General features: G+C 39.2%; 1 protein-coding gene across 1 annotated transcript; it reads right to left on the bottom strand.

Moving 5' to 3' along the window:
• Positions 1-4,406: 4,406 nt before the first annotated feature.
• LOC101174008 (prostaglandin E2 receptor EP2 subtype) lies at positions 4,407-25,910 on the bottom strand. Its single transcript, XM_011484438.3, has 3 exons — positions 25,593-25,910; positions 17,274-18,230; positions 4,407-7,521 (listed from the first exon to the last, which is right to left on the bottom strand). Exons 2-3 carry the CDS (start codon positions 18,132-18,134, stop codon positions 7,249-7,251), a joined length of 1,134 nt encoding a protein of 377 aa, XP_011482740.1. The 5' UTR covers positions 18,135-18,230; positions 25,593-25,910; the 3' UTR covers positions 4,407-7,248.
• Positions 25,911-27,561: the final 1,651 nt, after the last annotated feature.

Raw genomic sequence — 27,561 nt, 5'->3', positions numbered from 1 at the left:
CTTCTTTCCTCATAACTTAAAGAGTAACATATCTTCATCAGTATAATTTGTCATGTGAAACAACTGGAGGGTAAAAATAGCTTTAAATCTGACACCCGTTTTGCTTATCAGAATATGCTTAATCCAGAAATCGGATTAGCATTTAAAAACTCTGAGGCTAACATGTTACTTCCCTCAAAATCTACAGGAATGACTCACAAAAAGTCCACATTTTTTAACCTAAACTGAATTTCACCGTATCTACTATTGAGGTTTAAAGCTGCATAAAAGCAGATTTATTAATAGTTTTTCGCAGATGCAGAAAACGAGGATGTTTTGGTGGTGTGCAGTTTCCAAACCCCACATTTGCGTGGGTTTATGTGGGCTGTCGCTACTGTCACTTCACACACAAAAAAAGTAAAAACCAAAACTGCATGCTTGCTGTTTTCAGCCCACGCTTGCTGCAGTAAACCCCAGTGACACTGAACAGATTATATCTGCTTAAGTCTGTAGTTTCCCTGATATCAAACTGTGAGGCGTTATCAACTGTTTGCTTTGTTATCTCTAAAAAAAAAAAAATAATAATTTTAGGCTTGAAACAAAACCAGATTCGTGCCTAAAAAAAACGAATCCGATAAAAATGTTGATTTTAAAGTGGGAGGTTTTGAGTTTCTCCCCTTTTTATTCGTAACAACCATCACTAGATGACACATATCTGAATAATCATTTCTTTAAAAAAGAAATAATTAGGAACAGGAGCTGCAGGTTCAAGATGTTTGGACCAGATCATCAAAAATCCTTTCTTTAAGAACAATTTTTTTTTCCCTGATAATTTCCACTAAATTATTGTTTACTTCCCCTAATAACGAAATGTGTGATCGGAAATCAGCATTGTTTTTAAAAGGCTCAATCAATGGAAAATGTTAACATGTTCTCGTGGCATGTCTCTTATGATGGAGGACATACAGTATATAATAAAAAAAAATTAAGATTAAAATTGCATTTTTGAGTGTTTCTTTATTCAAATCGTTGCGAATCAGGAGCAGAAGGAAAAATGCAGTTTGAAAATGAGTGTTTTGTGACATACTGGCCACAATCTCCCTGCTCAGAGCTCTCAGCAACGGGGAAAAGAAGGGAAAGGTGGCGGGGTTGGGCCACCCACAACTCAGAGGTGAACTTTAATGAACTCCTGCCGCTCTGCAGAAATTATGTCATATACAGATGATCTCTATATTCCTGTACATCTCTATATTCCTGTACATCTCTTTCCCTGCTTATCTTTCAGAACACTCTCATTTTTGTATATATTCTTTCAAAATGTGCATTTGATTTTAACTCGTCATTACTGTCTGTACATACTTGTGCCAAACTCCATGCTACTGTGACAAGGAAATTTCCCATTCTTGGGATTAATAAATCTAAATCTAATCTAAATCTAATCTAATCTATAACAACAGTCTTTTTGGGCTAAAAATGGCATAATCATAATTAAAAGACCACTGGGGACGCTTTTACGACAGATCGAAAGATGACGTGGGACTTTAACCCTTGTGCTATCCTAGGCACTAGACCCCACTAGACGGTGCGCTGAACCTTTTTTCTTCAAGGATTTGTGATCTTCACTGGTGTCGGTGGATTACATTTATCCACCTTTGTCATGGTAGGGAGAACACGTCAATGTAAGGGTGGGGTCATCTGGACCCCATAGGACAGCACAAGGGTTAATCAAACTGGACTTTGTTGAACTTGTCAATAAAGTTGTGTGCAGTTGAAGTTGGGTCTAATCTGAGGATCAGGTGGTTGGTGAGAACTCTGTGGACCAGTTTTTCCCCAGATTTTGGGCCACAAATTTGATTAAACCTCATTTTGACCCCTGAAATCTTCATATTTTTTACATATTTATTAGCTAAGAAGCTGCGTTTGGGCTTCCTTTGGTTTGGAGTCTGTGCAGATTGGCGTGTAGAGTGGTGTTTGTGAGTCTCCTGTGTTTGTCGTCTGGGTGTTTTATGCTCCATGAACTGTTTTGGATTATCCTCTAAGGATGTGGTTCTCCTTTTTGTGTTTCTGGAGCTTTCCCACACATTAAACTCATTGGACCTGCTTCCTGGCCTTCAGCGTGTTCCTCCCTGCTCCTGGGTTTCCTCCTAACATTAAGCCCAACATTCACTCCAATCTGGTTCTGCAGTTGTCTAACATGGATTGGATTTCTTTCTTTCATAATGGTGCAAAAGTTGATGTTTGCTTCTGAAACTCTGAGTCATCCTCTAGACGTAGCGATACGCTGCCGCAGCCCTCACACATCCTTCCTTTGACCTAATCACAGTGCAAGAGACCCTGACTTCATTCAGTTATCCAGAAAGGATTAATTAATGAGCTAATCAATTATCTGATTAAACTGAATAAGAGGCATCGTGTTGCCTCATATCTAAAGGACAATAAGTTTTTATCAGTGGGAAATGATTGGAGGAAACACAGAAAAGGCAACGGTAATTATGGGTGATTAGAAATTGAAGTTTCAGTCATGGTCATCAAGTGTGTCATCTCATTATGCCTCATTAAATTCCTTTCCTATTTTTAGTCCATCTCTTAGTTTGGTAGCTTTACCAGCAAAAATTCATTTTTTGAGAGCAAACACTAGATCCAGATGAAGCTCCAGCCATCCCAACAGCACTAAAATTCCAGTTTTTTGACTTCTTGCTCAGTGTGATTCAGATTTTTGACCAAAAATCTTTTAAAAAAAGGGTAAGGTAAAAACAGAACATTTTTAATTAAAAAAAGGACATCAAAAAAGTTCAAATAAAAGGCAATTAATCACAATATGATTGACCAAAACCATTAACTTGTGTTGGTTTTGATATTCTACAAAAAGGGAAAGCAAAAAGTGGGAGATCTCATGGATTGAACATCAAAATTGATTTGAAATAGCAGTTAAAATGCACTTTTTTAAAATTTAGACTCACTGTAGAAGAGCAAAAGCAAAAACAAAGAAGATCTCGTACTTACAAAAAAATTCAAATAAAGTCCAGCAGGATTTTTTAAGCTTCTGTTCAACAACCATTCAAACAGCTGCTAACAGAAGCATTTCTAATTAATTGAAAATAAAATTTAAACAAAATCATGGACATTACTGACATAAAATACCTTGCTGTTTTGCAATTTCTGAGAAAAAAGTGGGGGCCTAGAATGGAGCCCTGAGGAAACCCCACAACTGGTATACCGAGCTGCTGTAAAAACAAAAAATAGTGAATATACAAGTTTAATATTTTCTAAACTAAATAAATAAGTGAAGGCAAAGAGCATGTTTTTGTCCCAATAGCAACAAAAGTCTCATATTTTTTCAAAAATATCAAAAGCCTCTGAGGCGCTTAAGTTTAAAAAAAGAAAAATTCCCCTTCAAATGTATTTTTAGAATAAAAACCCATGTGAGTTGACTTTTACTGCTGTTTATGTTGTGGTCACAGACCGATGGTGCACATAAAGAGTAATCAAATCACCGGAAGTTCTTCATAACCTAAAACCAAACCATTCATTTCTGAGGATTTTTATCTTTGAAAACAAACCAAAAAGCCATAAATGAGATTCAGAAGAGTGTGGAGTAGATAAATCTGTGGTTTTGGACGGGATCTGACTCAAGCTACAGCTCTCACACCAGACCCTGAGGCCACTGATGACTGCTGGACAGTTGGAGGAGGGATTTCATTTGCTGAGTGTTGTTTTTTTAAGGGGTGGGGGAGAGAGACGGGCTTGTGTGGTGGGTGGTGACATCTAACGTTGACACCACTGAATCATCCCCACATAAACATTGAATTAGCTGCCTCTGATCCAGGCTGCTTTAAAAAAAAAAGATGTGGCCGTGCTTTTATTTTTTAGTGAGCAAAAAAAACATTTTCATAGTTAATCTCTTATAAAATTACTAAACAAAAGTTGTTGAAACAGAAGAAACATATAAGGTAAACAATTGATCTAAAATGTTTTTTTCCTTAAAGGAAAATTATGGCAAATACGTTTAATTTGTAACTTTTGCATTTCCCTAAATAAACATTGCAAAACCCTTTTAAATACTAAAAAAATAGCGTTTTTATTGATTTAGATTACTCATCTGGCACAGAGCAAGGTCGCCCCCTCTTCCCCTCTAATATTTTCTACATCAGAAATCTGATCTATTTCAAATAGCTTTTTTTCCAGCACCCTGATTCAAAGCGATTTGGATTAAGAAATATTCAGAAATGCCATTTTAAGGGTAATATTACTTATAGATGTCCACAGGGACATGTTCAAAACACCATTTTTATTAGAGTGGGTCTTTAAATGTTACATACCCAAAGATATTTTTCATGTAGCTATCACAAATTAATAAGCCTTTTTTTCATTTTTACAGACATTAGCTGCACTTTGACATAGTGTAACAAAGCAGGTCAGACAGAAAATTTGCCACATGAGGTTTTAATTTACATCAGCATTAGAGCGGGATCTTTCAGTGCATTTAGATCGGTTTACAGTACTTAAAAGGCATCAGCCACAACTCTGGTTTAAAACCATTTCTTCAACATACATTTGTTTTTGTTTTTCACATATACTCACACCACATTGCGCTAGCCGGCACATGAAAATGTACAAAAAAGAACAAGAACGAAATACACACAAGAAAGCAAGAAAAAATTAAAAGCATATTTGGAACGGGCACAAGAAAATCTCATAAATACGGTAAACACTTATCATAAATTTGGTAAATTCTTTACCACTTTTTAACCATTTTTTAAAATTGTTATAAAAACCAATTTAAACTTCCTATTCGGCTTTTTTTTTTTATTAGAGAACTATGCCCTCAGGTCCCCCAAAAATGGGTTACAGCACATTTTAATGCCACACTCTGAACTCTGTTGAAACATGTTTTGAAGGAAAGTAGTGCTAAAGCAACTGGAAGACAAATAAAATGAGCTGCTTTATTTTCCTGGAAGCTCAGTAGTCGTCTAAGTACTTCCAGTTGATATACTTATGCATCTGGTCAATCTTCTGCTAGAAACCTTTTTTTAAGTGGATCTTTGACCCAAAACAAGAGGATTCATTCAACTTTCCATTTGGCTCCATGTTTTTTTGACAGTGCTTTGGACAATCACACGTCAAATGGGCGTTTCAGGAGGATCCCTTGTAAAGTCAATGGAGATCAAGTGGCACTTCAGATTTAAGTAGATCCTTTAATGTTTTTCTTTCCGGATATCTTTCTAAGAGAAATGCAGGCAGGAAGTGGTGAGAACCACTGATATTTCCAGAAAAGTCTAGCATGAATATAATTGCACACCAATAAAGACACTTTTTTAAAATAATTCTTCATTAAGGCAGATTTTCTTTAAGGTACAATCATGGGTTTACACACGTGATACACATGAAATGAAGTAGGAGCACTGTTTTGCTATGATTAATGGTTTTTTATTCTTCTATAGAGCATTTTCACATTGACACAAAAAAAGTGAGCTGCCATAAGTGTTGATGGTCTGCTGTGGAGAGTCATGGGTTTGAGAGAGCTTAAATGCCTGAAAGCGTTACAAAAAGCTGCTCGTTTCAGTGTCAAACGAGTAGCTAGCGATTAATCATCTTCACCTTTCCTTTGTATCCCGTTTCCAGATGAGACCTTCTCCAAGTGTGTCATTATTGGAGCTGCTTCGGATTTGAGTTGTAGTCATTTTTCTTTATTTTCTTTTTGATTGCTGACGTTCAAAGTGTTTTGGAAAATCCAGCATTCAGATGATAGAAAACCACACCAAAGTTCACTTGCAAACCAACTGAGACCATTGTTTTCTAGTACTACATGGCTGGCATGATCGGGTCATACCACTTCAGAGGTTTCACCCTTCCTAAAGAGATCAGTGTGAACACTAAAACTGCACTTGCAACTCGATATGGGCTTTCCAGGTCGACAAATGGGAAAACCAGTACAGGACACGGTCACAGAATGAGCCCGTAGTGCGAATTGTTCAAGCACATTTTTCTATGGGCATGCTGCAGGCAAAAAGCCATAGCAAAAGGGTAAGTAAGGGTGGAGTAGGTGAAACACCGGTGTGTGGGACAGATTATTTTGCTTTTCGACTCCCCCCTTCCAAATCCTGTGGTCTGCGCAAGGGGTCTGTTGGTGCCCAACTATTAAAAAACAGGAAATTAAACAATCAGAGCGTAGTTTGTGTGAAAATCCTTTGGGCCTCCTTACTTGGACACGCCATGTATTCGCCATTCGGGTTAGGGTTAGTAAAGGGCCAGTACTCGCACCTTACTTAAGACCAGAATTTTGTATGGGGGCACCGTAAGACAGATTACATCATAAGTGCTACAAATACTCCCGATACATTTAACAAACAGACAACAAATCCATTTTCATGTTTGAGGTCACGGTAGGAACCTCACACCTGCGCCCCCCTTGAGATGCGGCCACTTCTCTCTACGGCCCTCCAGACAACCCAAAAACCTGCACTTGTGCGGGTCAACCCTAGTGCACGTGACTAAGGTTTAGGCCAAATTTCTGAAGGCGTCAGCATGGTTTGATTTAATACAATACATGTCAGTATCATCCTACTTCTGTGGCACTTTTGGTTTGGGGTACCTGAACTAGGAGTATCGTGAAGTCTACTTTAGTGAAAATTGCACAAATACACTCTTAAACGTACAAAGGTTTGAAATTGTCCAATAAACCTTCAGTCACTCACAGTGGTCTACAAGATCACTGCTGTCCTACAGGGCAATAATTCCTTGATATGAATAGTATCAAGGACTGTTTTTAAGAGAGAAATTGCTGCCTCTAGGTTTCTTGCGGTTTTCTCCTTCTAGAATAGCTGCAGACTAAAGGTAGCCTGAGGTCCTTAAATCCTTAAAGGATTGCCAATCCTTAAAGGATTTCTTTATGATGAAATAAAGCAGCAGGTATTGATTCATTTGAACAATCTCGACCTTTGCTTTTCTGATTGTTTTGCCTAAGAAAACTGTTTGTGAAGTACCTTTGTATTCTATTTCTAGACCCTTGCTACCAGTTTTCTTCCTGACTGAATGATTTCCTTTTGTCAAATCTTTCTCTAACACTGACACAAACCGTCGGCTCGCTCCTTGAAGCCAATGGCTTTCACTCCCAGCGGCGAAACGGCGAATTAGAGAAGGTCTCAGAGGTTTCGACTGGAAACTCCAACCATATGGTTGCTGCAGACCATCAAACCTTCCCGGAGTGGAGATTAGCCTTTCCATTCCTGTTACCAATAAATATAAATTAAATAAAGTGTCTAGCTCCAGTCAAATGTTTTCCCGAGAAGTAAAGTCCTCGCCGGGCCGCCGTGCGCTGGTCAGTTCAGTTTCCCTAACCAACGATGCTTTACAAACAGAATCCCTGGAGCTTCCAAAGGGGGCGTGGCAGACGGAAAAGAGGAAGAAGTGAACCACGCTGGGCGAGAGCAGGATGAAGACCCAGGGGTCGATAATGGAGTTGATGGAGATGAAACGGAGCGCCGTCAGATCCAAAATGTGAGATTCCTTTTCCCTGAATATGGAGTTCATGTAGACCCGGATCTGCAACAGAGAAAAGTAAAAACTGCATTAACAAACCCAAATTATTAAGAACATTTACTTAGAAAACGCTTGACAATCCAACAATTTCAGCTTCTTATAGACAAAAAATTTCACCAAACGTCATCAAACATTTGCAGCCAGAAATTGGCTGCAAATGTTTGATGACGTTTGGTGAAATTTTTGTCCATCTGTTTCAAAACATCTATTTTATTTACCCGAGTAAAGCCCACTGCACCAAAGAATTGACAGAAAAATTCACTTTTTTGAGAAGTAAGATGTTTTTTTAAACCACTACATTGGGTGGTTTGGTAAGTTTTTGCTCATAAAATGTTAGTTTTAGTGTTAAGGACAGAAATGTACCTTTTTTAGCCACTGTCTCAAAGAGACACACATTTTTTAACATGGTATTACTAGATCATAAAGAATTATTTATCATTACATTTTGCATTCTATGAATACAGCGAGTGCTTATTTTAAAAAACAAAAAACAAAAGATGAGCTTTTCTCTTCAGGAAGTTTTGAATTTTTTTCCCCACCAAAAGATGTTGATTAAAGCAGCCATTTTGAAAAGATCAGGAAAAGCCCTTCTACTGCCCCTAGTGGTATGATGATGAACTACAGGGAAGAAAACATGGATCAAATGATATATCAATTATATACAATGGGTTTTTAAGGAACATTTCCATCATGCTAATGCTAATGAGACAGGGGTCTCAGAAAAACAAGTTTCAAATATAATACGCATATTTATTGTAGCAACTTCAAAAACAAAGAGTCGCTGAGAGGCTGATGCTGGGTCCGGTTATTGGATGACATGCTCAAAAAACCATGAAGCTTTACGTAAGTTCTTATTTGAACTTTTAAATAATGAAAAAGAAAGTAATTAAATCCACTTATTTTATTGTGATCAAAAAGAGAAAAAACAAAGAATAAAAAAAAAACCCACAAAAGCGAAAAAAGTGAAAAAAGCGATCAAAGCAGTCAACAAAAAAACGGCAACCCAGCTCACCCCCCCCCCCCCCCCCTTCCATCTTACACACAGAAAAACCACAGGTGAGTTCAAATCAATTAATGTCTCCGCCCACAAACATGTGACCCACCAGCTGATTACCCACTCAATGACCTATAATCAAAACATAAACAAAAATAACATACATTTACCCTAAACCAAAGTTAATTCATGCCACCTACAGTTATAGGGTTACTGATTTAGTTTAATCCAGCTCTATATTCTGTAATTCCTCAAAGGATGGGTAAAACGGTAGGAAAAGTGCTTTTAAAAACTTGAATTCTGCTATTTTTATCCAAAAGAAACCAATAAAAATTCACTTGTAAAAAATGTGACCTTTTTTTTTTTTAACCACATCTGCTTCACAAACAACGGCTTCATTGGCGCGCTGAGAACCACTTGCAGATTTCCCCCCTCCTCTCTGTGGCTGAAATAACTCCGCGGCGCAGGCATTTATGGGATGGAACCAGAGGCGGTTAAGCCCCCCCTGGCTGATGCTCAGGAGCTTGGGAACCCGCTCCTCTGTACAATCTGTGGAAGCTGTGACTCGTTCGCCCCTGCCGCTGCTGCTCTCCGAGGGCTCGCAGGTGAACAATATGCAGTTCAATCCCAAAGGAAACGCTGTTTTTAATTTGTATTTTTATATAACGTGATTCCCTTTTAGCCATCCTGCAGATTCTCAGAGTATCTGTAATTTTTTTGTTTTGTTTTTGTTTTTAAGAGTTCATCCAAAGTTAAGATTTTATCTTCCGGCTACTTCCGAAACAAAATATCAGATAAAATGTTCTGTTTTAGTTTTGCCCGGATGGGCTACGTAACCCGACTCCCACTGCCAGACGCTTCCTCTCTCAATAAAAGCCTTAATGTGAAGCGTCTGTGAGGCCTCACACACTCTGTTTCAGTCCATATCTCTATGGCACTTTTGATTGGTCAAAAAATACAAAAAAAACAAAAAGATACATTTGGTTCTCGTCTCCGCTCTCGGTGCAAAAGTCTGGCCTTTTTAAATATTTAATGTGATCAGAGAGACCTGGAGGCGCATTACACTCAAACATCATACTACAGTTTCATGCTGGCAGAAAAATTGAAATATGATCTTACCGTGTGTGTGTGTGCGTCTGTGTGTGTGCAAACTCATGTATCACTTACTTGGATCACCAAGAGAATTTATATAAAGCTCTTGATAAATTATGCAGTTGTAGTAGCACGTTTCTGCAATCTCTGGGGGCAATTATTCCATTTTTTAGGAATATTTAAGGGTATTTATTCATGTCACAGACGCAGCTGGCTTTCATTTAGAAAGTTTTACCAAAAACTAAAACATATTTAGATGAATTTTCCAAAAATTGAATTTCTAGACACATAAATTAAATGGAAATCTGAAAATGACACCACAATAAAAAAAAAACACTGATGAGAAACATCAGCAAAGAAGGTTTAAATCTAAACGTGGATCATAAAGAAAATTCGATTTGAGCTGAAGTGGATTGTTAAAAACCACAGGTGGAAATATTGCAAAAAGCTTTCCCCTCATCATCCTTCCGGGCGGTGAACTGAATCATTTATCGATGTCATGCAGGTTAATGCGTTTGCTGCTTCAACAACTAAGAGAACAGCAGAGGAGGAGACAGACATGAGACCAACTATGCATGACTTCTATGACACAAGAAAGACGTCCATGACCAATGGAAACATCTGGATGTCTGATAAAAGGGTTTTTTTCCCCCTACCAGAGGCAAAAACTTAAGTAAATACAAACGTGCTTTTAAGGCAAAAGAAGAGGATTCCGGTAAATCCATGGAGGAGTCGAACTGTCCCATACTACGAGGCACAGAGAAAAAACTATAGTCATCGGGATCCATTTAAAATGAATGAAAACCAGATTATAAACGGGGGGAAAAAAAGAAATCGAAAATTTGAAAACAGTATTTAAAGCAGTGTTTTTCAACCTTTTTTGAGCCACGGCACACTTTAACCTTGACAAAAATCCCGCGGCACACCAGCATCCCAAAAAAAAAAAAAAAAAAAGCAGAAACTCATAGTCTGTTTTGATCTACAGTCCCCCCCCCCCCCCCCCCCCGGCAATCTGACGTGCATTTTTGTGATAATTGTGGCAGAAAAAGCAGGAAGTTGCAGATGTTTTTCTAAAAGATGTAATAAAAGTTAAGTTACATACAAGCTGTATGTTCGTTGTGTTTTCAAGACGCTGTCCCTTTAAGCCAATGCATCATGGGAGATGTAGTGTAAAAACTGCGAGAAAACGGCAGAAAGACTCGCGTCTCTGAGCTTCATGGTTTTGTTCACTTGTTACACGGTCTGATACCGGATTCTGTGGAAAGCTACACCGCTAAAGACGAGCTTTAGCTGGTGTTTTTGTCGGAACTGACTTAGTTATGAGCTAATTTGGAACAAGGAAGTGGAGACTTTAACCACTTCTGATTGGTCAGACTGATGACATGTGATTAAGCCTTCAAGAATGATTGGTGGAGTCGTGGAGACAGTAAAAGCTGCGGGACTTTTCCTTACACAGTTATAGCTGCAGCTATTTCGCGTCATTCTTATCAAAATGTCTTTAATAGAATCAAATAAACACAAAGAAAAAAGTATTTTATGATCGTTTATATTCCTAACTACTCAGTGTTTTATCAGGACCTGTTTGGATGAACAAAGAGCTGATTTCCTGGAGATGGTTAATGTTTTTAGATCAGTTAATGAGGGCAATTTTCCACGGCACACTTGACCATCTCCCACGGCACACTAGTGTGCCGCGGCACACTGGTTGAAAAACACTGATTTAAAGTATATTCAGAAACTCTAAAAAGAAGAATTGTATATTTGGTTTGGCAGTTGTTGCTGTTTTTACAATTTGTACAATTTACGATTAAAAAAAATAAATTTTGACAACGGCGGGTTGCATAAGGAATCGAGCATTTGCAGTTGACCACATATTTTTTGTATATATTCTATTTTTATTATTATTGTGATTATTATTATTATTGTTATTATTATTAGTAGTAGTATATCATATTTATTTATTTATTATGAATCTCATTTTCGATAATAATTTCAATAATACTTGTAATTATGATTTTTAATAATTTAATATTCTTAATAATTTAATATGAATGTCATTTTTTATGTCCTTTTTTGATGTTATATATATTATTTCTGAATGTCGTTTTTTGCTGCCACAGAAACTTCTCCATTGTGGGATTAATAAAGTCATCATCTATCTGGATTTAAAAATACTTTAATTAAAAAAATACAGAAAACATAAATTAAAAAAAACTTAAACTACCAAATTAAAATTCAAAAGTAATAACGCACACTTCCGAGGCAATTAACCCGCTTATACCATGGTCACTTACAAAAGAAATACATATTAACCAGTTTTTATTCCTTCATTCTTGTTTTTTTTCGATTTGGATCACTTTTTTCACGAAAAGCGAACTATTTGTTACGTGATGCAGGAGTATTGCCGCTGCAGTCAAGATTCGGCGATATATATATGCTAATCGTCCCGATGGATGGGTTGAATAAAGCATCAGTTCAGAGAGAAAGTTCACCTCTTACCGCTTGTTTTTGTCCAAATTGTGAAGCAAAAGGTTGTTTAAAAGAAGCCGGCGCAGTGATACAAAACATTTAAGCTAGGTGACCGGAACTTCTTTTTTCACCGTGTGGTTATCAGGTTTTAACGCACACCCAGCAGCCAATCAGAATTGGGCATTCACCCGGACCATGGTATAAAAATGATATAAAAATCCTTTTGAATAAAGATTAGAACCTTATTTAATTTGACCCCAAAGGCATTGGTTTTCGAAAAACCCCAGTTTAGCTTATTCAAAGTTGAATCGTCATGTAATCAGCGAGGCTTTTATAGCTGTAATTTCACGATTTGTGCATCAAATTTGTGTCCGCCTTGACGCTTGTCCAAAAATGGGTTCATGAACTTGACGTGATCACCGTCTGTGGGAGGAGCTTTCAAATTCTTTGGTGTGCGGCCCGAAACGTGAATTGCATTCATTGTGAATCCATCTTAATTGGACCAATACAACACCTAACTGCACCTTGAATGCACTACTTAGTATTGGGGGTTTTGCTGTTGTTTTTCATCTTATTAGCTGAAATCCTTTCAAATAAATGTGTATTCTTACTATCAGTTCCCTGGATCTTCAATACCAACAGGATTTCAAAATTTTACATATGATAAAAGGGTTTTAAAAATGCTTCAGAGCACTAATACAAGCTGAATAAATGAAAAAAAAGAGCAATACGCAGACTTTTTTTAATTTAATGCAGAGTTTTTAGATTAAGAAGCTATGCAAAGACCTACTTTGACCTCCTGTACTTGTCGTTTGTTGTTTTCTTACTTTATTTTTCCTTTAAAGCCATCACCTTCTACCTAGTAATGTTCTCTCCGACCGGGCAGCGTCTGTTTGTTGTGAGTCTTTGTGAGCGCAGACAAATGAGACAGGACGCAGAGTTTGGCCGCCTCTGCTCGGCTGAAGGTCACAGCTCTGTGTTTGGGAGCTGAGAGGCAGCAGCTCTCCAGACGCCACTTTGGTCCATCACTGCCGCCTTCACTTAGAGTTGCAGCGTCACATGCCGCCAGGAAAAAACAACATGATCGATTTCACATCTCATGTCCAAAGTGACACTTAAAAAGTCATGCAAGCACAAATTTGTTGTTCGTGGACTGATGGTAAAAGTTATTTATTTAAGTTATTTTGCTTATTTATCATGACACAAAAGATTTTTTCTATAGCATTATACTGAAAAAATCTAAATCATGTATATTTAATTTCTGCTTAAGATTGCAATCTTAAAGCTAAATCTGCTTTTTTTTTGGTGCATTTTTACAGCGTTTTATTGCACAGACGGTACTTTTCTGTCATGGTTGGTGCTCCTTGTTAAACCCATGAGCTAATGCACTAAAAATCTGTAGCTGCTGCACATTTGTACAGAGCTGCTGCAAAATAATCTCTAAAGGTTAGCGTTTTATAGCTGTGCTTTCTGGTGCAGCTCCCTCTCATCAAACAGACAGACAGGATGTTTGTCTCATGGCTCAGTTTAAATGTTGTGTTAACAAACACTCCAGACTGACGCTCCCCACACAATGAGAAAAAAACCTACAGAAAAGATATTTTTATTAGCTGACAATTAAAAAGAAGTCAGCTTTTTTTTAGTTCAAACAGGCTGCTTGACTCAGTCTGCAGAGTTTGTGCGTTTGCTGACTTTCCGTAGTCTATTTATGGTTAAAAACAACAAACCATTTGTCCACACTTATGAGAACATATTATTTAGTTACAAAACCTTTAAGCTAAAACGTTTAATGTCGGAATGATAAACCTCTTTGATAGAAAGCAGAACACAGGAGGTTTAACATGGCTTCCTAATGAATCTTTTGACCTGTAATGCGGTCTTCATCTGCACGGCCAGAGTCGCTGATTAGCCGGTCCATCTTGACCCGTCAAAAGTCATAAATGTGACGCAACGCGTGATTCATGCATGCAATTAAGGAGCCAGATACCCTCATCCTCTCATTAGGAGCTCAATCCAGACCGTTTCCTGATGACATTACTGATCACATCACTGACAGTAGGAAAGACACTGCAAAGATGTAAACGTTTCCGTCTATACAGCTTTATTTGTGTGTGCCGGAAGATCGTTTCCCATCTTATGAGCTTTCCTATGAGAGATTTCCCGAACAGAAAACTTTAAATCTGGTGATCAATTTATCTATTTAGTTACTTAATGCATCCAGAAATGTTATACAAAGCTATTTTAATCGCCTACCTTATTTAAAGCAGTTTTAAGGTCTGCACATACCAGGTGCTGATTCTAAAAGCACGTAAAAACGCAGGAAAAACGGCACAAATCCAAAGTTCAAACAAAAAAACAAAAACAAATGGGTACTTTTAGTTATAATGACCTCTTTCATTATAAAACGTCATTCAATGTGAGGGGATATTGGAGTAGAAACTTTAAAACTAATTAACTGAAAAAGTAAACTCTTTTCCTCAGCATTTTGTGGGAGGGGCTGAGTTACCAGCTTCATCAGCTATTTAGGAAGAATATTTTCTATTCGTGCTATAACTTACTATAGTATGGATCACAAGTTTACAGTATGTATAATGTGGTTATAGTACTACTACAAGGAAGAAAACAATAATAAAAGCATGAAAATGATTACATTTAAATTTCAAATGTGAGCGACCTTGGGAGCATTTCGGGCAGTCAACTCCGGCAGGCTTTTACTTAGGCCACTCCCCTAGGGCGGGTCAGTTAATCAAATCACCTGTGCAGCATCCTATTTAAGTCCAGGTGTGTAAGTTGTTCATCCTTCTTTACTGCAGCACTGCATTCTTTGCCCCACCCTCCTCCCTGGCTCCCACCTGTGAGCTCCGTTAGGGGTAGCTATTACCCAAAAGTTTATGGAAATTTGTCTCATGGAATTGCACAGAGTCTTATGCCAAACTAAAGGAATGTGAAATGCCAACTAAAATGTGTAATGCCAATTATAAAGGAATGAGAAATGGCAACTAAGAGGAATGGGAAATGCTAACTTAGAGGAATGGGAAATGCTTACTTGGAGGAATGTGAATGCTAACTTAAAGGAAAGTGAATGTCAAAGAATGTGAAAGCAAAACTAAAAGATGTGAAAATAAATACTATTACTACTGCATGAGTTGTCTGACTGAAATGTCCCTTTAACGCTCCTGTTATGTTACGGGTCAAATTGACCCGGGAACACCATTTCTGTTCCTCACAAATGAACATAACAGGAGGGTTAAAAAAGTAATTAAAAAACTTCTAAAGTAAAAATCAATTATAGTACATTAGGATATTTATAGTAAAAAAGTATTAAGAGTTTTATGTCGACATACTAGAAATGCTACAAATTTTACATACTTGCGTTATTTTGGGATGAATTAGGAAATTAGTCATAGTAATCGAAATTTTACGTTTTGGCTATTTATTTTCACGCAATAAAAGTTATTCCTTACATTTTTAAAGAAACATTATGTAAGTCCAATTTTTTTATGCCATCCTACAATCATATCTTTCTTGTATCTACATTTACTGTTACGACTGTGATACATTTGATGATGCTGGGACTTCCCGAGCGAATACAGTGCGGCAGAGGAAACGGAAACTTCGATTTTCTGATCGTTGATAAAGATCCACAAGTATTTATCCGACAGCGACTTATTTGAATTTCCAAATTTGACGGCAAATATTTCTGTTATTTTGAATTTTACACCTGTGCCCCTCGGTGCGCATCAGAGACAGATCTGCTTTAGCATTTCCTGTTCGTAGCTTGGCGACAGAACCAAGCAAGCGCTTATGGTATCACTACTTAAAATCACCATCTCTGCGTGATGCAGAAAGAGCAGCGGTAAAAACCTCCTCTGGGTGACATTCATACATTTACCACATAGATTTATTTATCCCTGCAAAAGATCTATAACCACAAAGCTGTCGCATCTTTCTGACTAATATAGTTTTTTGTTTTTTTTTACTTTTAAAAAAATATTTGACCAAATATTTTAAGCTGCTAATCTATTTCATTCTTTTCATTTTTATTTAATGATGTTCAACTGCTGTGCTCAGCAAAAAGAACCTCTGACTGCCTAAATGTGTAACTGGATTAAGACTTTTATTTTGAAAAGAACACTTCCTGTAAAACATTGTTTGTTTTTTTCAAAAAGCACTTAATCAAACTTTGTTTTTTGAATTTCCTTTTCCAAAAATACATTTGTGAAATATGATTTTCTCCCATTTAATGCTACGTTCAAACTGGGCATTTGACACGTGTTCAAGCTCATGCTAAACATGCTTTCTTGAATGCTCGTTTAGCCCATGGTGTTCATCCTGGACAACCAGGGAGAGGCTTTCTTCTTTTTCTTTTTCGACTGTTTACTAGTGCTTCTTACAGTTGGAAGAAAAAATGTCAACGTGGTGCAAATCTTGCAAATCTTGGCCCAGGCTGTTTCTTTCACAGCTCTATTCCAAATTATGAAAGAATTGCTATCATATAATTCTGGCCGGGCACAAATTGCAATTGTTAATTTCTCCTCCATGATCATTTTTCAAGCCATTGGGAATTCTGTGAAATGAAAAGAGACACCGTCCATATGTCACCGTCAAATCCAGTTGGTTTAACTTTCAATGCACGTTCAATGGAAGCACGTCTTTTGCACGTAGAGCCCGAAAACGGTCGTAGAGGCACGTAGAGCCGTGCGTGAATGTGAGAGTTTTGAACGCCGAAGCCCGAAACACGCGTTTACGTTGACGTTTCATTGAAAGTGGTCGCTTGAATGCGTTTTGCCGCGGGCGGCCAGGGGTGAGCTGCGGATTTGAGATATTTCCCTGTTTCAACACACCTGATTTTAATTAACAATCATCATCCCCACAGCACCAAGGTCTGCACAACTCTGCTGATGACAGTCATGTTTGTCATGGTTGTTAAAGCAAGAAAACACCAAAAAACCTGCAGGGACACTGGCCCTCGAGGACTGGAATTACCCACCCCTGCTTTAGGCTAATGCAGCAGCATAGTTGAGTTTGTCGACCCAATTGGCCTGCTCTGAACCTCTTTACTTCAAAAGACGACCCCAGCCAGGACAAATCCATATTATTCCTGTGGATCCTGTTTTACTTTCAACTAATTTAGTCCTCTGCAAACTTTAAATCTGATTAACTAATCAAAAAAAACAAGTTGTAAGAGCTGGCTTCTTACCACAAGCGGTAGTGTGCAGATGATGAATATGATGGTCATGATGAAGATCAAGATGAGATGCTCCACCTCCTCTGCCATGGACACCAACTTGCGGTGGCTGTTGGACCTCTTGGCCAACGTAACGATGGATCCTTGCCTTTTGCGGCGCTGGTACATCATGAACAGCTGCTTTACCACAAAACCATTGCACACCACAATGGTCAGCACCAGCACCAGCATTACCGTGGCATACAGGTTAGCGTAGGCACGGTGTTCGGGCTCCTTTGGGTTCATGTCGATGAAACACCACGTGCCTGGGCAGTACTGCACGTATAAACCGAATTTAAAGAATGGAAGCAGGCAAAATAATGTAGAAAAAACAAACAACAGCGGTATTATGATGTAAGCCCATTTCTTGGTGACGTGGCGGCTATACAGGTAGGGGTACCCTATGGCGAAACATCGATCCAGGGCTGTAGTAAAGAGGAGTGACAACGTGACGAGGCTGAAGAAGGTCATCGTGAAACCAAAGTACTGACACACGATCGGTTTGCTCACAGTGACCGTCTGGTTTAAAGTCAGGTTGTGGTAGGTTGTGGATGACAACAAGATGAGAGTGGTGTTGTAAGCGTACGCCACCAGCACGATGGGGCTGGCCAGGCAGGTCCCGGTCAGGTCGGTCACCACCAGAGCAGTGATGAGGATGTGAAACAGCGCACTGTGCTTCTGGCCGTCCTTCTTGGCCTGCCGGCGTCGCCGCAGCTCCAGGATGACCAAGGCCAGCCCGTTGCCGAAGATGCCTGCAGCGAACATGATGGCGCTGGGCACAGGGGTGTGGCTGGGGTCGATATGGGACTTGTTGTGGCATGAGTCATTCAGCATAGTCAAATGTTGACCTGGGTGATCAGGACACGAGTTGTTGTTTTTTTAATAAAAAGGCCTCAAAAGTGAATGTCCAAGTGGTTATCTGCATCCATCCTGTAAAAAACAAAACAAAAGAAAAATTTGTTTTTAATGAACAAATGTCGTCTGCAGCTGCTTTGTAGCGTCATGTCAGAGAGAAGCTAGCCAGGGGTTTGCTGCTTTTGCCGTTATTTTGACGGCTCAATTTGGACACTATTCCCGCCATACACAACCGGTCAGTTTACCCTTGAATACTGGAGCTGTAAAGAGTGCTGTAACTCTTCGAATATTTACGAAACTAATGTAATTCCAACGGATTATGACACTGAGAACAGCAGCTTTGCGGTAAAGTGTTCAGAAAAAGCCAAAAGCTGCTTTAGAATCAACTGGTTAACATTAATTAATTAACAACTACTATAAAGCGTTGTGTATCAGTGCCAAGCTGCTTTTGTCAACATTAGAATCCGCTGCTTTAGGTTAATTGCTTAAACCCTCTTCTACTGTACGATGTTGCAAATCGGCATACAGCTACTTTACAATCAGATGCTTTTTGTTAATTGCGTAAACACTACTACTGTGAAGTGTCACATCTTAACACAAGGCTGCTTTTCCGCGTCAGAACCATTTGGTTTACTTTACTTTGCTTAAACCTTCTACTAGTGCAGTGCTTCTCAAATAGTGGGGCGATGCGATGCCAGGGGGGGCGCGCAGTAGTGGCGGTTTTAGGCAAAGGTAATACGGGCAATTGTCCGGAGCGCAAATTTAACGGGGGGGCGGTGGTGACAGCGGCTCAGTGAGTGAAAAAAAATCTGCGCCAATATGGATTTCCTATTATCTGTTATATGACAGAGTTTGGAACACCTGTGAATTCCCGTCCATGCAGGTGCGCGTTCCCGTCTCCTGTCACACGCGGCTGCGTTTGTGAGAACGAAAGGGGAGGGGTAGTGTGGGCTCAGGCTGCCAGGTGAAACGGCGCATGCGAGCAGCCTCTATTGCACAACACCAGGATCATCGCATTTACATTACTCAGCTCATGCTAATAATGTCATTCTTTATTAACCATTGTAGACATTTTTTGATGACGTGTCTTTATTTTCCATCAATGTATTCTTTGTCTGCCTGTGGTTTAGTCGGTGTCAGTATTTGATATACAGACAGCGGGTAATCCAGGAAAACAGCTGCACTTTTTGACATCATAAATAAACAATCCATCATTTAGAAAAAAAATCAGCACAATGTTTTTTATCTGTTCCTTCAGACTAAAAACGGTAAATATATTGGTGCTGCTGTGTTAATGTTTGAGATCAATTTACATTTAATATTATTTATTGATTGAATTATTTTTCTCAGCATCAAATGGTTCAGTTGGTCAAAATGTTTCTAGTTTAAATAAAGACTGACAGGCTTTTTTATTTCAGGCACTTTAAGCTTCTTTTCTGTTTTAGACTGTAACAGGGTTTCTGTGGCAAAATAAAGTTAGTATGTGTTGAAAGTGGATTAATATTGTTTTTTTCCTTTTTTAATTGCTAAAAGATACAATTTCAGGTATACTTACTCAATTTTTATAGATACATATATTGTCACCGCGCGAGTGAGTGTGTGCGTGAACTTATATACTTGTGTTTTTGCAGCATATTTTAAGTTCATTTAATGATATTTCCTATCATTTTCATGCTGATGATATTCAGCTTTATGCGTCTTTTAAACCTCAGGATGTTTTTAAATACAGATTTTACGCAGATGTCTGGATTCAGTCAAGAGTTGGATAAATAATAACTTCCTCCAACTAAATAAACCCAAAACTGAGGTCCTAGTCGGTGCTCCTGACAGTTGCATCCCCCAGATAGCCCTGTGGGTTGGTCCACGTGCCTTCTTTATCAAGCCCTCTGTCAGGAACCTCGGGTTAACAATAGACCCGGTTTTATCTCTTGACTCATGTCGGGTCACTTGTTCCTTCTTGTTTTTATCAATTAAAAACATTGTCAAACTGAGTCCAATTGTGTCACGTTCTGAGAAGGAGATGCTCATCCACGCATATTTATCTTTTCATCTTGATTATTGCAACTCCATCTTCACAGGTTTGAGCAAAAAATCTCTAGAACGGATCAGAGGTCCCCCAATCTACCTCTGCACCACGGCTGACCCAAAATGTTGCATATCGGCACAACGCCTCTTTTCTCCACTTCAGAATCTGTTAAATTTACATTATTTATGTGAACAACTGAGGAGTTACAGTTAATCAAAGAACGTCAACACTGGAGCTACAGCTGTGGCATTAAAGGGTTAATGGATAACCCAAATAATAAACAAAACTACTTGAGTTAAAAATTTAATCTAGCCACAGGGGTTGCAAGCCAGTAACTTCTGTGCCGGTCCCAAGCCCGGATAAATAGAGAGGGTTGCGTCAGGAAGGGCATCCGGCGTAAAAAAAATTGCCAAAATAACCATGCGAATCATCCACAACACTTTAGACATACCGGATCGGTCGAGGCCCGGGTTAACAACGACCGCCACCGATGCTGTTAACCTACAGGGTGTCGGTGGAAATTTGACTACTGTTGGTGGAAGAAAGAGGGGAGGCAGAAGGGTCCGTGGCCAGAGAGAGAAGGGAAAAGGCAGGAACATAGGTTTGAGAATAGGGACTCTTAACGTTGGCACAATGACAGGGAAAGGCAGAGAGCTGGCAGACATGATGGAGAGAAGGAAGGTAGATGTACTGTGTGTGCAGGAGACAAGGTGGAAGGGCAGCAAGGCACGTAGTATTGGAGGAGGATACAAACTGTTCTATCATGGTGTTGATAGGAAGAGAAACGGGGTAGGAGTGATTCTGAAGGGGGAGTTTGTAAACAGTGTTCTAGAGGTGAAAAGAGTCTCAGACAGGATGATGAGCCTAAAGTTAGAAATTGAAGGGGTGATGGTGAATGTAGTCAGTGGGTATGCGCCACAGGTTGGCTGTGAGTTAGAAGTGAAGGAGAGATTCTGGAGTGAGTTGGATGAGGTCATAGAGAGTTTTCCCAGAGGAGAGAGAGTTGTTATTGGAGCAGACTTTAATGGGCATGTTGGTGAGGGCAACAGAGGTGATGAGGAGGTGATGGGCAGGTTTGGTGTGAAGGAAAGGAATCTGGAGGGACAGATGGTGGTGGACTTTGCGAAGAGGATGGAAATGGCTGTAGTCAACACTTACTTCCAGAAGAGAGAGGAACATAGAGTGACATACAGAAGTGGAGGTAGGAGTACTCAGGTGGACTACATCCTATGTAGACGAGGTCATTTGAGAGAGGTTAATGACTGCAAAGTGGTGGTAGGAGAGAGTGTAGCCAGACAGCACCGCATGGTGGTGTGTAAGATGACTCTGGAGGTCAGGAAGAAGAAGAGAGGGAAAACAGAAAAGAAGACCAAGTGGTGGAAGCTACAGAATGAAGAAACTTGTGAGGAATTTAGGCAGAAGTTGAGGCAGGTCCTGGGTGGTCAGGATGAGCTTCCAGAGGACTGGGAAACTACAGCAGAGATTATCAGGGAAACAGGTAGGAAGGTGCTAGGTGTGTCATCTGGAAAGAGGAAAGACGGTAAAGAGACTTGGTGGTGGAATGAGGAAGTACAGGAATGCGTCCAGAGGAAGAGGTTGGCTAAAAGGAAGTGGGATGTAGAAAGGACTGAGGAAGGTAGACAGGAGTACAAGGAAGCGCAGCGTAAAGTGAAGAGAGAGGTGGCAAAGGCCAAACAGAAAGCTTACGATGAGCTATATGACAGGTTAGACACAAAGGAAGGAGAGAAGGACTTGTACAGGCTAGCCAGACAGAGAGACAGAGATGGGAAGGACGTGCAACAGATAAGGGTGATTAAGGACAGAGATGGAAAGGTGCTAACAACCCAGGAGAGTGTACAGAAAAGATGGAAGGAGTATTTTGAGGAGCTGATGAACGAGGAAAATGACAGGGAAAGAAGGGAGGAAGATGTGGTTGTTGTGGAGCAGGAAGTAGCAGAGATTGGAAAGGATGAGGTTAGGAAGGCTCTGAAAAGGATGAAGAGCGGAAAGGCCGTTGGTCCTGATGACGTACCTGTGGAGGTATGGAAGTGCCTAGGAGAGACAGCAGTGGAATTTCTAACAAGGTTGTTCAATAGGATTTTAGAGAGTGAGAAGATGCCTGAGGAATGGAGGAGAAGCGTTCTGGTCCCGATCTTTAAGAACAAGGGTGACATGCAGAACTGCAGCAACTATAGAGGAATAAAGTTGATGAGCCACACAATGAAGCTGTGGGAAAGAGTAGTGGAAGCCAGGCTTAGGAAGAAGGTGGAGATCTGTGAGCAGCAGTATGGTTTCATGCCCCGTAAGAGCACCACTGATGCCATTTTTGCTTTGAGAATGTTGATGGAAAAGTACAGAGAAGGTCAGAAGGAGCTGCATTGTGTGTTCATAGATTTAGAGAAGGCGTATGACAGGGTGCCGAGGGAGGAGCTGTGGTACTGTATGAGGTCGTCTGGAGTGGCAGAGAAGTATGTCAGAGTAGTTCAGGACATGTATGAGAGAAGTATGACGGTGGTGAGATGTGCTGTAGGTCAGACAGAGGAGTTCAAGGTGGAGGTGGGACTACACCAAGGATCAGCTTTGAGTCCTTTTTTGTTTGCTATGCTGATGGACAGGCTGACAGACGAGGTAAGACAGGAATCTCCCTGGACAATGATGTTTGCGGATGACATTGTAATTTGCAGTGAGAGTAGAGAGCAGGTGGAGGAACAGCTAGAGAGGTGGAGGTTTGCTCTGGAAAGAAGAGGTATGAAGGTCAGTCGTAGTAAGACAGAATACATGTGTCTGAACGAGAGGGATCAAGGTAGAAGCGTTAGGTTACAGGGGACTGAGGTGAAGAAGGTGCAGGAGTTTAAGTACTTGGGGTCAACAGTTCAGTGTGATGGGGATTGTGGAAAAGAGGTGAAGAGGCGAGTGCAGGCAGGTTGGAGCGGTTGGAGGAAAGTGTCAGGAGTGTTGTGTGACAGAAGAGTGCCAGCAAGACTCAAAGGAAAGGTGTACAAGACAGTGGTGAGACCAGCTCTGCTCTATGGGTTAGAGACGGTAGCAGTGAGACAGAGACAAGAGGCTGAGATGGAGGTAGCGGAGATGAAGATGTTGAGGTTCTCCTTAGGAGTGACCAGGTTAGACAGGATAAGGAACGAGTACATCAGAGGGACGGCTCATGTTGCCTGTGTCAGCGACAAAGTCAGAGAAGCCAGACTGAGATGGTTTGGACATGTTCAGAGGAGGGATAGTGGATATATTGGTAGAAGGATGTTGGAGATGGAGCTGCCTGGCAGGAGGGCAAGAGGACGGCCAAAGAGGAGATACATGGATGTCTTAACAGAGGACATGAAGTTGGCTAATGTTAGGGTAGAAGATGTCCATGATAGAGTGAGGTGGAAAAGGATGATTCGCTGTGGCGACCCCTGATGGGAAAAGCCGAAAGAGAAAGAAGACTTGAGTTAAAAATTTAAAGGAAAGCACAATCATCTTGGCTCCAGTGACTAGCTTTTTTCTTCAGGATGCTCGTGTTATGTCTTAAGTGTTTGAGTCATTTAAAGTTTATCAGATAAAGCTAACTAATAAAGAGTGATCATGCTGAATCGGTTCTTTTTTTATTGCCTTAAAAAACTGTTTCCTGCCAACATATCAACCAATATCGTCTTTAAAAACATTTTCTGGAAAAAAGAGAATTTATGGATTCTGTAAAATAGGTGTCCGTTTAATCTTTTTGTTATTGAAAATATAAATTATCTAAAGGTCCAGCACCTAAAAAAGACTTATTTGTACACATAATTAAATCAGAAATGACCAACTTTGCCAGAGGTTTTCTTAACTTTGTAGGCGTTTGAGTCATTTCAGTTTCATTTATCAGCTTGAGAGAAAACTGAAACTTCCAGAATTTTTAAAGTGTGCCGTTGACTTTGGAGAAAAAACATCGACCAGTTTTGTTTTTCAACTCACTTTTCACAATTTAGAATACAATAATGTTACTTTCTACTTGCAGCCTTTCTAACTGAATGTGATGAATGAATTTGTTTTCCCCAAAAGGGAACAAGATTTGAATATTTTTTTAAACATAAAAATAGTTACAGATCTCGAAAAGCTGCCCCACTGTCAGGTTGTGGGATGTGAAAGCGAACATGTTGCTCTTTTGCTGTCATCAGCTGACGGAATGATAATTCAGATGGGAGCTCTTGAAGCGTTTCCCGATGTCATGCCGTGTTCTCTAGGAATTTAAATCCGAGAAATAATTCACTTTTACGGCGATGATGTGTCATTCTTCTTTGCTGCCTCACTCAGATCATGCAAGCGTCATCTCTCTGGGGATTTATAGCTAACGACAAACAGCCCACAAAAAGATTTTAAAGCTTTTTGAGATGGTGATCAATGCCTTCATAACCGCAAGAACTACTCAAATGCTTTACATGGGGAGGTGGTTTCCCTGTTGCTCCACTGCATTTAGTGAAAAATATTGCAGACCCAATAAAGATTTAGACATTTAAAGATTTCTTTTAAAAAGTATTTTAACGTCTATATAGCCTCCCATCTCTCTGTGCTGCACTTAAGCGAAACCACAAACAGAAGCAGTACAAAAACTTCCCTTTTTATCTTTACTATTACATATGTATGTTTGTATGGTTTTCCACTGTTGTGATGATTTACTGGACTTGAATTTAGATGAGCTAGTAATAAGGGGTTTATCTAAATGTCAAAAAGGCTTTGAAATGACTCTGCACTTTCTATAAAAAGCCCTCACAGATGACAGTAGATTGGATTGCAGCTGCTTTGTGAGTGATTTATGGTAGATGTTTCCAGCTGTGACTTGGATCGCTACATTTTTATTTATTTATTTTTGTTTTAAAAGTAGTTGTGCAACCTTCCCCTTTAGATACTTAACCTAAATTCACCCATAAACCCCCTTTTTTTTTTTTGTAATGAAAGGTTAACTTAAATTCTCGTTCATTATTGTGCTCCAGACAAGAAAATGAAAATCATAAAACAAAATTTTTGTTTGTTTATATTTGTGTTTTTTCCTAAAACACACACATATCTATCGGTGCGGACCCGCACAAGTTTACATTCCACGTCTATTCACATATGTGCACACACAGGCAATGCAAACAAACCTGCACACACTTAAATAAAGGTGGCTTCAACAAGTAAGTTAAGCTTAAAGTCTTTATTTACTTTGACTGCTAAGATAAATATTTAAAACAAGTTGAAGTTCATATCGTAATTACAGAGAAAAACAAACATAAAAAGAAACTAACTTTAAATGTAAACATTTTGTTTCAAAGATACAAATACAATACTTTAATAGCTCAAACTACTATTTAACAAACTGTTTTGATTAATCAAAAAAAAGCATTTATTTTGTGAAGTCAATAATAACTAATTAAAAGCGCACGAGCCATTGTCCTCACCTGTTCTTTAAAAACCGCGCGCGCCTTTATGTCCTTGTCGTAGAATCCAAGTCACGAACCGAGCCCGCGAGACTTGACCCGGTCCGTGTTCCGAGCAGAGCCGATGCGCCGTCAGGTGTGGACGCAGGGAGAGGCACGCGGCGAAATGACAAAGAGGCGGGCATGAACAGGCACGAGGACCGCGGTGACGTCACTCAAGACGAACACACCCACCGTGGGTTGAAACTGCGCAGAATAATATTCCAGGAACTGATCAGACTTGTGTTTGCTGCATAACTGCAGTCCAGCACGAGTCAAACTAGGAAGTGTTCGTTTTCCTGTTTTATTTAAACATTGTTATGAAAGGTTTGTCATGTGTGATAGATAATAGATGATATCTACTACTCTTTTAACACAAAATTTCAACAATATTTCATGTCAATTCCAAAGTGTTATGTCTCAGTCAAAAAGAGATTTAGTTGAAAAAAAATCACAAGGTTTCTAAAAGAAGAAAATAAATACAAAGCTTCTTGTCTTTATTATTTTACTTTTACAAATTCTTGAAACATTACAAAAGTAAATACCCACTCTGATCATCTTTTCATCGATATAAACGCTTTCTTTTAATTATGATTATGCCATTTCTAGCCAAATTTCAAAAAGGTTTTGAAAGACATCGTTTCTGCAGAACGGCAGTACCTCATTAGAAATTCTCTGAGTTGTGGGCAGAAATGTTGCCACAGAGCAACCCCGCCCCCCTTACCCTTCCTTGTTATATAGTGGAGATGAGCATGGAGCTTGCCGCCACGTCAGCATATTTCGACATCACGAATATGCTCTTCATCTGCTCTTGATTCAGGATTTGAATGAAGACATATTCAGAATTGCAATTTTGACCTTGTATGTCCTCCATCATCTGAAACATGCCACAAGAACCTGTCAGAAACATCAAAAACACAATAATCATTGGGGTGGCTCTTTAAGGGAAAGCACTGTGCTAAACTCAAACGTGTCTGTGTGGTTTAGTCAAAGATAAATGTTTTTTATTCAAAAAGATGCTGCATTTTGTGCTGTAAAAAGAAGGTTTTAATAGCACCTAAAGAATATTACTTAAAAAAAACCTGCCTTAGGGGAAGGAGTCAGCTATTTTAGAAGGAGTACCTTTTTGTCTTCTTAGAACCTTTAGCCTTAAGACTATAGTGTTCATGTCAAGTGTCAATGAAAAGTTAGTAAAGTGTGTGTGTAAACTGCACATGTAAAGCACACATTTAAAGTGCATATGTAAAGTGTACATGTAAATACAGTGTACATGTAAAGTAAACAGCTTATGTAATATAAAAATGCATATAAAGTGTAAAGGTTGCATGTGTAAAGCGCCCATGTAACCTGTACATGTAAAGTATAGTAAATATGTAAAGTGTATGTGTAAAGTAAAATTTGTTTAAAGGTTAGTTGTATATTTCCTGAATTTAAAGACTTGTTTAGAGATTCTCTGATACCAAGAGTGAGGATTGTGTTTGTTTTTAGTTTTTAAACATTTTTATAACAATGTATAATTTGCAAAAAACTGAACGTTTTCCTTTAATCCAAATAATTGTTCATATGGCTAGATAGTAAATCAAGTTTACATGAACGCATTACAGTAAAGAAAAAGAAAAATCCTCTACAGTGTAGACTTTTGAGTTACATCATTCTGTTAAGATATACTTTTAAAACAGTTGTGGATTTGGAGAACTGACTCTTCCTCTCCTCTTTCCAAATGACCCGTAGCAACCTGAGACCCAATCAGCAATCGTGTCTCCATAAATTAAAGTGCCGTCTCCTGCCCCATGAGTCCACCCGCCAGTAAAAAAAAACCCAAAAAAATGGAAACTTCTTCCATAATGCCTGCTAATGTTTTTTTAATCGTGCCATTTGAGCCGTTTTTTAAAGTGAAATGGACATTAAATTGGATCTGTATGTTGGGATAAAATGAATGCTGAAAGCCCTT

Source organism: Oryzias latipes, chromosome 2 (genome assembly GCF_002234675.1).
Source record: "Oryzias latipes chromosome 2, ASM223467v1".
Classification (NCBI taxonomy): domain Eukaryota; kingdom Metazoa; phylum Chordata; class Actinopteri; order Beloniformes; family Adrianichthyidae; genus Oryzias; species Oryzias latipes.
This window is presented reverse-complemented; position numbering and strand designations above follow the sequence as displayed.